Here is a 14090-nt window from a genome sequence, read left to right on the forward strand (position 1 = left end):
TAAATTTATTAAACAACTATAAAGTAATTATTAAAATCATAATTCCAACATATCATCTTTTAGTCCCTCAGCCATGCTAAATTTTGAGATTTAATCCTCGTATATTAATTTGAGATATTTGATCCTTCTATTTTTATAACTTGTTATACCAAGTTAATAGAACCGTTAGTTGTTGTTGTTAAAGGTATGATCTTAATTTTTTGTTATTCAATTGTGCTATTGGAATAACATGAAAATCCAATCAACTAAGAATACATTTACATTTTGTGGAATATTTAATATTGTTTCAAAAAATAAATTCATGTCGATACTTTAATGACAACTAACATTATTTATCAATTTAAATTATAGTGATAAATATATGTGACGTCTTTTACTTGAAACTAATGATCGATCAAGCATGTAATATTACGTTCTGTTAACTAAATTAATTCGAACTTAATTAAACCTATAATCATTTGTTAAACATGTCATTTAATCATATAGTTAGGGACCATTTTAAACATTAACCAGCTACGGGATCTATTTAGCATGAAAGCAACCATTTAGCCACAAAACAAACAAATTTGGTCAATTTTTACCAAACAAGAGGTGTCGATATTAAGAGTAAAGATACCAAATAATGACAAATTAAAATAGAGATTAAATCACGAGTTTTAACATAGTAAAAGGACTAAAAGTATAATTAAAATCTTTTCGTTGCTCTCCCGGCTTTCCCCTCGCCTTTGTAGCCTATCTTTTCAATTGCTACTTAATTGGAAGGAAAATTCCAGTTTAAATTAGGATTTTCATCGAAAAAGTAATATTAAAAAAGTCGTATGCTTTGATCAGTGCTGTGCAAGTCTATTATAAGCCAGCTACGGGTAGTCGTACAGACACAGAAAAAAACGAAACAACAAAGGGTGAATTTATGCTATTGGTACCTCTTCTATACTAAAACTTTAAATTAAATCTTTTATCTTAATTTAACATAACTTGCTCCTCCAATTTACATAATATTATTAGCTAGTCCAAACTTTACATGAAAATTTTCAAAAATCTACACCAACAATTTAGATTAACCAATAACATTATTTTAATAGATGTTAAACCAACAATTTAGGAAAGAGAGAAGGTGTCAAAAAAAATTAACCACTAGCTCTAAAAATTGTTCACTTATGTATATAATTTATTAATCTATTAATTCGAATCAAATTTTATAATTATTTATAATGGACATGACACTACTCTATTTTTTTTCCATCCATACTATTATAATTTTTTTTATCTGAAAGATCCCGTGTTTCATCCTCGTGATTAAATTTAAAATTTTAATATAGGGAATATACTAATATCATAATTTGAAACTCAAAAGGCTTATCCCATTAATTAACAACGTTAACTCAGAGTTAGAACTCTAAAAACTAATAAAAAGCTACTTCGTTCTCAAGCCCAGTTACAGAACAATGTCTCCCAAATCTCGGTAAAAACCTCAATGATAATCCTATGATGGTGATGAGAGTTCAACGACAGAAAGCACTGCAACAGCTGTTCCAGATCCTCCGCACCAAACATCTGTCTCTCAACGATCATCTCCACCATTGATGCCCGAAAATCTTTGTACGGATCACTTGAACGTTTCACTACAGCAAAGCTGTCTTTCACTTTGCTCTTATTATCATCAGCATCATTGGTCCCTTCCAACGGTAAAACACCCATGTCGCAGCTCCGATTCTTGGCCCTTCTCCGACGAGCATTGTCACACCTCCGTTCAGAACGTCGCCGGTGGTTCCGACCGGTGAATGACTCGGATGAATCAGACGAGAGGTTTCGAGAAGAGAAAAGAGCCTCGGTTTCATCTTCGCTGCTAAGCCACCACCATCCACTGTGATTACTGTAATAATTATTAGCACTTCCTTGAGAAGATGAGCTGAAAAACGTGGCACTGGTCGACGTATTCTTGCTTTTGAGATGAACCCTTTTGTTTTTCTTCTTCGTTCTGTGTCTCGCCATGCTTTTTTTCTCCTCATAGAAACCAAAGTCTTTACAATCGGAGAAAAGATTCAATGGCGACAAAGGGTTATTACCGGTAGGGCATTTCCGGCCATCAAAACCAAGGGCTGAACCTGAAACAACAAAAGGAGGGTAACGAGCAAACACTTTACGACGTGGCATAGTTTCTCTCTGTGTAATCATGACACAATCACGGTTAATGGCGCTTTGGGTTGATTCATGGCGTTTGGGTTTACAAATGGAAGGGAAAGGTCGAGCCTTTGGTGGTGGTGGCGACGGTGACAGCGATGGTGAAGGGTTGAACAATAGGGCATTGTTGTGGGTTTGAGGTGTGAAAACGGGTTTCTCGATGACGTCGGAGATTTTCCGGGTCCGGCAGGATCCGAACGAGGATCGGAACATGCGAGAGATTCGTAGTTTGAATCGATTTTCCATTTTTGGAGAGCAAAAAATGGAGTGGGAGAGAGAACTTGTGCGTTCTTTGTTTTTTGAAGGAGAGAGTGGCGGTATAATAAACAAGAGAAGACTTGTATAAATACATGTGAAAGCTTAGGGGAGGAGACTTTTTTTTTCTTTTTTTGGGTTAATTAATAATTAGTGATATAAAATATGTTGAATGTTACATCCGTCAACTTATTTTATTATGCTTAATTTTCTAAATTTACAAGTTCAATTTGATCAAGAAATATTTAATTATTTAAAAATCTCACATCATATTTCTTTTTCGAGATATACATATTAATCTCAAGATTTTATCTTTTAATGAGAAGACTTTGAATAATGTTTTATATGATTTACCTTATATTTCGTTAGGTAAGATTTTATGTATTGTCTTAAGTTTTAAGGACATTTTCAATGACAAGTGATATTATTATTCGAACCACTCAAAATATTTTTAAATTATTAAATATATTTTGATATAATTTTTTTACCATTCTAACATATAGTTATGTATTGAATATATATATTTTTAAAATATACTTATAATAAATTGATAAGAAGGCCAGATGAAATTGAATTTGAAGAAGCTTATAGGTTAGGAAAAATGAATTGGGCAGGTAAAATCCCTTGTTTGGGAAATGAATTCAAGGTATGGTATGGTTAAGATTATAGTAATTATCAAACCAACCATATTTTACTGCAGGAGAGTAATATGTACCAAACTATTGAACAAAATTAATTAAAGGGTAAACTACAATTAAGGGCACATAACTATGTTCAAATTATTATTTTGGTCATTAGATGTTCAAAAATTATAGAATGATTATAAAATTTATCAAATTATTACACAGTGGTCACTACAACAATATAATAAGAATAAAAATTTGATACATTTAATATGTTTAAAAATTTTAATAATTAAAACGACCATTTAAATATAACTCAATGACTTTTTTGATGTAATTTACCCTGTATTAATTGTGGTATTATTTAAAACTCAGAATCTGGTATTCTAAGAATAATCATCCGAAGGTTAAAGGAAATGGGGCCTGTGTTGCTTAGGAAGATAATGCCAGAGAAAGTTACTTGTTGGTTGTTCATGATTGGCTAATTGATTATTTTTAATTTTTAATTTGGGTAATGTATATATTTAAAAGTTATACCTTACTCCAAAAAAATTATATATTTTATAAAATTAAATTAAAATCCATCAAATTTAGATAATATACTCATTTTTAATTAGCTCGGCTTTATATTAGTTTTTTTTTATTTAAGAAAATCATCCCATTATCAGTAGCCTTCAAATTTAGGTGGTATGGGTACCACTCAAATATAGTATAATAATTGTGGGAAAAAACTTAATTTTGGGGCCCTCGAAATTTGAAATGTGCGGCAAAAGACTTGATTGCCCACTCAAGATAATCCACTTATTAGCATTCTCCTACACAAAATCTTTCATGTAATTAATATCGAAATTCCTTTGTTTAAAAAATAATTCTCTTAGCTCTAATTTAAGTGTAGGATATAAACATCAAAAATTCAAATTTCATGGGCTAAAAACATAGAGATGGCAATAGAATTGTCCTAAATTTTCAGTTTTTTTAATTCGATTTGATAATATTATCAAAAAAATTAATTTGATATGATTTAAGTTTAAAAACATTTTATTTTGTGTTTGTATTTATCGTTTCCCAAAATATTATTCAGAAATTCAATCTTAATTCAACCTAACCTAATTTTTTTATTTTTTTAATATTTTTGTTAAAACAAAAAATAATCAAATAAAATATTACTTTTTTTCAATTTATAACATAAAACCAAAATATAATTTAATTTAATTTCACACTTTTAATATATTATAGGCTATTTTTACACATATTTTTAATAGAAACTTAATTAATAATGTATAAATATATAATATGTATTTTAAATTATTTTTATAATAGGATAGAACATGTTGTCCTTAAATCTGAACCTGGCATGATTAATATAAAGAAAAAACTTGCTCTAAAATCTAAATTATATATAAATCGATCCTATCAATCGAGTTAGATCAAAATTCATTAGATGTGACTTTTTCCACTCCCTATTTAAATATTATGTTTACTTTCACATCCATTGTTTAAATATTTTCTTAAACTAAACTAAAATAAATAATTCAAAAACCCCTCCTATGATATATTACGCAGTTCTTTTCCACTAGAAATGGACCAAATGGTGTTGCTAAAGGGTCTTCTTTTGAATCCCCATAAAAAATGCTTTAAAAATTATACCTATAAATATGTGGTCCATGAATGAGCTATGGAAATTGAGATATTGGCCCTATTCCCTAAGCTATATATATATACACCTACTCCTTGCAAATAACTTCATGATATGGTGCTATTAATGTTGGTAGATGGATTAAAGTAAATATTATCGATTATAAGTTGATTCTATGAGATGATACGTTAATTTTTTAGTTAAGTGTTTGAATTTTAACGATCTGAATGTAGAAATTTCGATTGGGAGGATTATCCAATAAGAAGCATTTACAATATTATATTCGAATTAGTCAACAGTAAATTGGATTCTAATAATTATGCTAAAAAGGTTAAACCTTAATATTTTACATTCAAAATTGAAAAGATAATAATAAAAAAAATAATTGGATTAGTATTGTAATAAAACCATATTGCAACAACCAAAACTATTAATTATGAAGTATTTCCAATATATATATATACCTACCTCCTTCACATTTACACAATTTTATATATACATACATACACAATATTATTATATCTACCAAAACTATCAAGTACAATTGCCTTGCCTGCATAACAATATAACCCTAAATTTCAAATGAATTTGGTTGCGGATCTTAACGGTATACTTTATAGTGACTCAAATTAAAAAAAAATTAAAATTTTAAACATTTAATTAAAATTTTCATATTGATTTATTGTATTCAGAATATCAGAATTTAAATCCTTAGGTGGCGTTTGGTTCACTGGAATGTTTCCGAGGGAATTAGAATCTGTTAAGGAATTGAAATCTGTCAGGAATTGGAATCTGAATCTGAAACCTGTTTGGTTGGCAGAAAATTGAATTGGAATCCAATTCCATATTATGTTTGGTTCGTAGACATGTCAGATGAATTTGATTTCAGTAATGTAAAATGATAGAATTGCCCTTCTTCTTTTTTGCTTAATTTTAGTTTATGTTATAACTTACATGTAGCAATATATTATAAAAATTTTAAAAATATTGAATTTTCATTTTATTGATTGATTATTCATTTCAATAAATTATAAAAATCATGCTGATAAACATCATGCGTTAAAATCATCCCAATCAAAATATGTTAATAAGTTACTAAAAGATAGAACAATATTTTGATACATCTCAATCGAAGTATGTCAATTAGTTACCAAAAAATATATAAAAAACTTACAAGTCAAGGAAGGGTTAAAACCATTGAATTGCCCTTTTGGTACTACGTAATTTCCAGTTGTCTTTAATTAAGAAGATTGCAACTTTAAATTAAAAGGTAAAAATAACGATCTCAATCACTTACCCTGATGGATTTGAAAGTGTTCCCTTAAAAGAGTCGAGAAGCATGTTAGAAAAAAAAAGTAATGAAGATAAATAAACTAAAGAAAAATAAAATAAAGGAAATGAAAATAAGAAAATAAGATAAACAAAAGACAAAAAAATAAAGATAAAAAAACTAAATAAAATAAAGAACATAAAAAATGAAGAAAAATAAAGATAACAAGTAAAATAAAATAAAAAATAAGAATAAAATAAAGGAAAATACAAATAATTGTATATACATAATAAATGAAAAAATGAAAAAACAAGAGGAAAAAACAAATGAAAATAAATATATAAATAAAACTAATATTAAAAAATTAAAAAAAGAAAAGAAAAAAAATAAAAGTAAAGAAAACAACAAATAAAATAAGAAAAATAAAAAGTAAATATATGGAAAATAATGATGAGGGTAGTATGGTCAAATTTCACATTCCATCATCAAAAGGATTTTAATTTCCTTGTGTTTTTTTTTTGAAATAGGGTACTTTGTATTAAAAGAAAACAAAGTACACCACCTCAAGGACCTCATTAAAAAACTTCTCTAATCCTAATTGGAGGAAAAAGAGTGAGCTTTGGGGTGGAAGAGGATAACACACATGAAATACGAACATTAAACAATCCAAGCTCCTCCATACTACTTAACGGAGCCGATTCACTATTGACGAACATATACAACAAAGACTAGAAATGGAGAAGACGCATACAAACATAACCAAAAAAGTTTAGCCCGAACCACAACCAAAACAGCAGCATCTTCCTGAAAAAAGCAAAGCCAAGAAATAGACCGCCTGCTAACTTCCAACAAAGCCACTCTCTTAGTTTCACTGAAGTACACGGCAAGCATGAGTGGCCTCCAAGAGCTAGGTGAATAATCTCCGAACTGGAAGTAGTAAACTCCAAACCAAGCATGATGACCAAAGGAAAACCAAAAACAAACCACACCTAATAATTAACAAACGAACTAAACACTAGCACTGTAGAATAAGGAAGCATGAACCGAAACCAGTGGAACAATTAACAATTAAAGATAATTGATTCTAGGGTTCGCACAAAATCTACAACGTGAGGAACCAAAGATGGCCATAGAAAGTTTGACCAGAAACCAACCTGCAGAAGGACCAAATTGAAAATCCGATCGACTGAGAAAATGTCACCCTGAAATAAAGACTTATTTCTGCACAACCAGATCTGCCAAATCAGTCCGAAGAATCCGATAAACCATAGATTCCTAACTTTCCTACTAATAAACTGGGTCGACCAAATTTCTAAAAGTTGTTTAATGTTCCTGGGGACAATGGCAGAAACGTTCCATAAATTACACCACTTTTGCCACACTTGCCAAACGAAAAAACAATGGCAGATTGCATGGTTAACATCTTCATGGTTATCTTTACAAAAAATACAATAAAGCTGGACATTGCCATTTACCCCTCTCTTAATCAGTTCCGTCGCAACCGGCAACCTGTTATAAACCGTTTTTCAAACAAAAGCCGCTACTTTAGGTGGCACGAATTTGTTCCAAACTTTACTCCAAATGGGGTCTTGAAACATACCGACCGATGCCACCTTGATACAGAAATCTTTTGAGTTATAAACTCCATTGGAAGCACCTAACCACACCAATCTATCGAGCCCAGGCACAGCAGACACACCTCTGTTGATTACTTGATTAAACTGATTCCAAATCGAGATCTCCCACGAAAACAGCCCACGCATTAATTCAATCCTCCAAATCCAAACTCCATTCACCCAACTCCCAAACTCGCTAATTTTCCCCTGTTTCTTAATAGCCATTCCATAAATTCTTGGAAAATCTACTTTTAAAGAACGAGTTTCCGACCAATGATCACTCCAGAAATCAATTCTAGAACCATTCCCCATAACACACCTAACATCAACAATGAAGTCACTCTCGTTCGACGATACCGAGCGCACTATGTCATACCATAGTCCATTCGATCTACGCACGCATAGCCAATTAGGAAGAATCGCTTGAGGATCGTAATTATACTTAGCGACTATAATCTTTTTCCAAAGACTATCGTTGTCCTCACTAAAACGCCAAATCCATTTATTCAACAAAGCTTGATTTCTGACACTGACGTCAAAAATGCCAAGACCACCGTGAGATTTTGGTCCACTAACCACATCCCACTTAATCCAATGAATACCTCTATTATAATTAACATTCCACAGAAATTTCGCTATACTTTTATTTAACGCCTCTGAAATGGATTTGGGCAAAGAAAATAAGGACATGTAATACACCGGTAAGTTGGCCAACACTGACTTAATCAATGCAATCCTACCCCCGAAGGAAAAAAGCTTACCTTTCAAACTTTGAAGACGAACTCTGACTTTCTCCAATACTGGATTCCACAACAACTTCTGGTCTATTTTATAACCTAAAGGCAGTCCCAAGTACATCGTCGGCAGCTTTGCCCAATCACAAAACAACGAATCTGCCCATTTTTCAACTCTGCCATCCTCCACATTAATACCAAATAATTTCGTTTTCTTCATATTCAATTTCAGACCAGTCGCGACCTCGAAAATTCTAAGGACACGAAATAGATTATGGATATTCCTTTCATCAGCTTCAGAAAAAGAATTAAATCGTCTGCAAACTGGATGTGGAAAGCACCTACTCTACTTGAACCAATATGCACCCCTTGACACAGACCTAGATCAACCGATTTCTTGAACAAACCACTCAGAGCCTCACCTACTACATTAAACAGAAATGGCGACAACGAGCAGCCTTGCCTCAATCCCCTTTTAATAGAGAAAAATTTCGAATGACATCCATTAACCAAAACAACAATATTAGGCGTCGAAATACACAAATTAATCCATTTCCTTCATCTACGAAAAAAAACCCATTTTTCTCAAAATCAGATTCAAAAAGACCCAGTCAACAGAGTCATACGCCTTACTGAAATCAGCTTTTACCATAACTGCTTCCCTCTGTTTTTTTTTCAGATCATCAACAATCTCATTCGCTATCAATGAGCAATCTAGGATTTGTTTTCCGGCCATAAAAGCGAACTGATTTTGCCAATCACTTCATTCATACAAGAAGCAAACCTCTTAGCTAATAAACGCGCCACAATTTTATAAATACTCCCCACCAATGAAATAGGTCTGAATTCTTCAGGATGAACAGCTTGTGTATTCTTCGGTATAAGAGCAATGAACGACTTGTTGAGAGAAAAATCAGAAGTATTTCCCCAGTAAAAGTCCACCAAAAACTTCATTAAATATGTTTTAATATCCTTCCAGAATTTCTTGAAAAAATCCAAATTAAATCCATTTGGACCGGGAGCTCTTGTGCCATCTGAGGAGATAATAATAGACCACACTTCCTCTTCTGAGAACGGTCGTTCGATCCATCTTCTTGAGGCATAGGAAAGCCTTTTAAACGGAATATCGAGACTTTTGATCGGGATGGTCTTGACGTCGTTATAGAAAGAGCGAAAATGGGTAACGAAAGCTTGCTGGATCCCCGCTTGATTTTTGAAAACCGAGTTATTCACCTTCAACTTCGAAATCTGATTCCTTCTACCTCTAATAGCAGCAGTAAGATGAAAGAATTTGGTGTTCTTATCACCTTCTCTAAACCACTTAAGTCTCGACTTTTGTGACCATTCTCTTTCCGACTTCTTATACTCCTCCCACAACTTCACCTTCACAGATACAATTTCTTTTTGAAGAGCCACATCACTTGGGTTGGAAATACACAAGTTCTCTAAAGAATCAATTTTTTTTCCAAAATCACAATCGAATCAGAATTCAAATCTCTTCTTTACTCCACCCAATCATTCGTCACATAATTTGTTAACATCAACATGTGATTAAAATCTTTATCTTGATTAGCACCAAAGATCTTCCTTATTTTATCAGCTAGAGTAAGATCGTCCGCCCAGTGGTTAAACCATTTAAATGGCCTGTATTGTTTTTTAGGCATCCTTTCACACAAAAGAATGGGCTTATGATCTGATGGACCTCTATGCAGCGATGCTTGAACCAGATTCGGATAAAGACACACGAAATCAGCTGAAATAAGAAATTTGTCGAGCCTACTCGCAGCAGTGTTATCTCCACCCCTAAACCTTGTAAACACACTACCAATGATTGGAACATCCACCAATTACATCTCGAAATGAATTCTTCAAAATCTAGCATTGAAGACGAAATGTCATGTACCCCTGTTCTTTCCAAGTTCGATCTAACAATATTAAAATCACCACCCACAATAACCGGAACTTTCAGATTATCTATAATGTTGTAAAGCTGTTCAAAAAACTTAGTCTTTCACTCCTCACATGCGGACCATAGACATTGATGATGCCTATTTCCATATTTTGGTGCACAAGCAAACCTTTCAACACAATGATTCTCCTGAATATATTATGGCATTTCACAGTGAAAGCATCTGAATCCCACAAAGAAATCAAACCCCCTGACGCTCCTTCTGCCGACGCACAAACCAAATCCGTAACAAACCTACCCTTTAACCTCCTTTCAATTCCAACAAAAACACTCTGAACTTTAGTTTCCTGTATCAAAACCACCCTAGCTTTACTACTTCCAATAGCCCGATTAACTGCACTAACCTTCTCATTCCTACCCAAACCTCTAATGTTCACGATAATACTAGAAGATTAAAATCCATAACAAAATTTGCTTCCACAAACAGGTAACACACAAAGTTGAGAGCATTTTTTAAGGCTTACCCGACTGAACGATGAAACTCAATCGTTCAATCACCCTCTTCTTTGATGCTCCAAAACGCATACCCAAAGATTCCGCAACAGCAAAAGTTGCCTCGGCTTCATTAGCAGACCCCAACGGCTGGATACCATTATCCCCACCAGAAAGTTCAAACGAATTCTGTGTATTGGCGTTGTAACTGCTCTCCCTTCTTCCCTTAGCTTTCTTCTGCTTTTTGTTGATTTTACAGCTTCTACGAGCCTGCCTCCTGATTTGAGTTAATGAAACTTTACCAACATCCTTCATAAAATTTCCACCAACATCCAAATGAAAACCCTTGGGATTGGAAGGAATATCCAGTTTGTCAACCTCCACTGCTTCTTCCCGAATATCATTAACATTGCCCGGGATAGAAGGAAATTCTTCTATTGGAACATCTAAAAATCTGGAGCTATTCGATAAGGATTGGGTCACCCCAATTTGGGATTGATCTCTATTAATGTCCACTAATCTAATGCTCTCATCCAACAGCTGATACGAAGGCCCATCAATAGCCAAAATGGGCACGTCATATAACTCATCCCCGACATCCTCCACTAAAACACGTGCCAGCCTGTTCCTGCTTTTTAGAATATCAATTCCACTTCTCTTACTTTGAAATTCAAAAAAACTTTCGCCCATACTGTCTACCTCAATACCCGCGTCTACCCTGCCACCATCCTGCATTCGAGGCTACAAATCAACTCATTCTTCGACTGGGACTATCATTCCACCACCCGTTGATAACCCGTCAATGAAAACTCTATCTTCTTCATAAACCTCTGTACTAACTTTAATGTAGCAAACACTACCGTTTATGATAATAGAACATTTCTCTGGAATTGCCGAGGCACACTGCACTTCCAATAGCAATTTGGCTTCCTCGAAACAAACTCTATTAGTTGTATCTTCATGAATGGACACAACAGAACCCCACCTATTACCCAGATCATTGAAAAACTTATTACACCACATTGCCAATGGAACATCTTTTAAAATAACCCATATTTTCCTTTTGATTCTCAGCTCATACCCTTCTAACACTTCCAATTCATCGAACCAACTCCTCAACCAAACATCTCTACAATCCCAGCACTTTGATAACTCCTTTGAATCTTTGAAATGTATAACCACCAACAATTCTTGCCAACTACTTACCCTCACATCAAACCCTTCTGCTTGAAAAGCTGTGTGAATAATCTATGTGTTGTACATCCTTTTAATTCTTCCAACTAAACAAAGCTCCCTCAACCGCAAACCATTCTTTAAGAGCACTATATTCGAACTAGCTGCTATAGCATCCCAATTTAAGACTCTATCACGTTCATCCACTATGCTGACGTGAATATTAACATTTAACCTTTCCTTATTTAAGGCATTTCCATCAGACCGGCCACCCAGAGCATCTTTGAACGATCTAGAGTCTCTTAAAGCTGGCTTCCACACCCTCTTCACCAGTTTCCCCGAATCGATACTACTTCTTCTTGGGACTACAGATTTATCATGGTACACTTTGATTCTAAAACCATCCATCAGACGCCCATCAGCCCTCTGAACCGCTACACTGGCTGCATGCTTGCTTCTGAACCTTACAAATGCAAAAGTAGTTCTATCCGCTAATCTTCTCCTATTCCTGAAAGCAACATACACATCTGACACGGCGTCGTACTCCTTGAACGCTTCCTTAAGAGACGACGGATGAATCCTTTTGCTCACATTATTGACGAAAATAGTATGAAACAAAACCTCCTTAGTAGCCATCATGCTTTTGAATTTGATTTTAATTTCCTCATGTTATGGATGAAATTTACTTTCCATCTCTTGATGGAAAGTTGAAGTCATTTAGGATTTCAATTCCCTTTGAAAACTTGAATCAAACATGGGAAAGTGGTGGAATTAGATTCTAATTCCTCCTAATTCCAAGGGATTCATGCGAACCAAACACCACCTTAATCTTAATTAAGAGATTTAATGTTTCATTTCATTAGACTAAGGATGAGTACGAGATTCCAATCTCACTTATCTTATAGGGTCATATTTTTCTTTTTGAAAATTTGGGTTTGGGTTCGAATTTTTTAAAAGATAAGTTAATGTTCAAGTTTAAAATGAAAAATATTCGGCTCGATCCAAAAAATAATATAATTACCCCTTATATACTTATAATAAATGTAATAATACTCCTCTATTTATTTTTTCCCATTTAAGTCCATATTTCACCTAACAAAAATAGAATTATATATATATAATGTAAAACTCTGTAACTTTACACATATTTAGGATCGTTGGATGAGTGAAAATAAATAGATAAGATTGACTTCTTATTTTTTCCCTAGTAAATATCTTCTCATTTATTACTGTTAATCTCAGCCGTCTATTTTCACTCATTCAATGATCTTGAATCTGTGTAAAACTAAAAGAATTTTATAGTGTACCTTGATCCTATCCCTATATATATTTCGGGTCAAGTGCGAGTTTTTACCAAAAAATCAAATTAGATTTTAGGTCAAATGAGCCTCCCTAAACTCGAGTTGAGTCAAGTTACAAGTGGAGGGATAGAATACTTGAGTTGAATTCGGATCGACCAAAATCCAGAACTGACTCGTCCATGCTCATCCTTACATTAGACGAATTGATAATTAGTAAGTAGAAAAAGTAATTAAAAAAAACAAAGGCAATTTTTTCACCTTTTCCATGTTTGATTCAAAAAGGCAGAGTTATTGGTTTGTTTATTCATAACAAGTTTTGAATCAAAAGCTTGTCTTCATGCTAACGTCTGGCCTGAATCCCAACGTTAGTTGACAAATGAAGAGGCCGAAGGCTTTGGCTGTACCAACAAGTTTGAATCTAAATATATCTCTTGTATTTCCCATAAACACGACGTGAAGCGAGTCTGGAATAGGGTATCTCACTGCCCAGGAAACTTCCAAGCAACAAGAATACATATGAAAAACCCACATTTCTTATGCCACACCAACTGCTAAATGACACCGCTTTTGAGTTGTTCAGCTCAGCCTTTTCAAGTTTGAGGTTTTAAGTTTCGATAAACTAAGCTGAATCATTAAGGTTTTCATCTAATATTATATGTTAATGCGTGCACGAATCCTCCTCTTGTCACCATCCTCGTACGCTCATCTCTGGCTTTCTAATATCATTGTTTAGATTTTAATTATTTTCAATTCCAGTTATTTTAAGCTATCATCATTAAATTCCCTTTGAACTTCAAAATAAATAACTTTAAAATTCGAATTTAATTAAATGTTTGTGAAGAAAATTTACCATCACTTATTCTAACCACTCCAACAATATACTTTGACAAATGAATCCTG

General features: G+C 33.4%; 1 protein-coding gene across 1 annotated transcript; it reads right to left on the reverse strand.

Moving 5' to 3' along the window:
- Positions 1-1316: 1316 nt before the first annotated feature.
- On the reverse strand, positions 1317-2473 carry LOC120149933 (transcription repressor OFP8-like). The gene has a single exon (XM_039162642.1). The coding sequence runs from the start codon at positions 2425-2427 to the stop codon at positions 1426-1428; it is 1002 nt and encodes a 333-aa protein (XP_039018573.1). The 5' UTR covers positions 2428-2473; the 3' UTR covers positions 1317-1425.
- Positions 2474-14090: the final 11617 nt, after the last annotated feature.

Source organism: Hibiscus syriacus, unplaced genomic scaffold, assembly GCF_006381635.1.
Source record: "Hibiscus syriacus cultivar Baekdansim isolate YM2019G1 unplaced genomic scaffold, ASM638163v2 tig00111013_pilon, whole genome shotgun sequence".
NCBI classification, from domain to species: domain Eukaryota; kingdom Viridiplantae; phylum Streptophyta; class Magnoliopsida; order Malvales; family Malvaceae; genus Hibiscus; species Hibiscus syriacus.

Coding starts and splice junctions, on each gene's coding strand:
- LOC120149933 (XM_039162642.1), bottom strand. CDS start 2,427: ATGGAAAATCGATTCAAACTACGAATCTCTCGCATGTTCCGATCCTCG.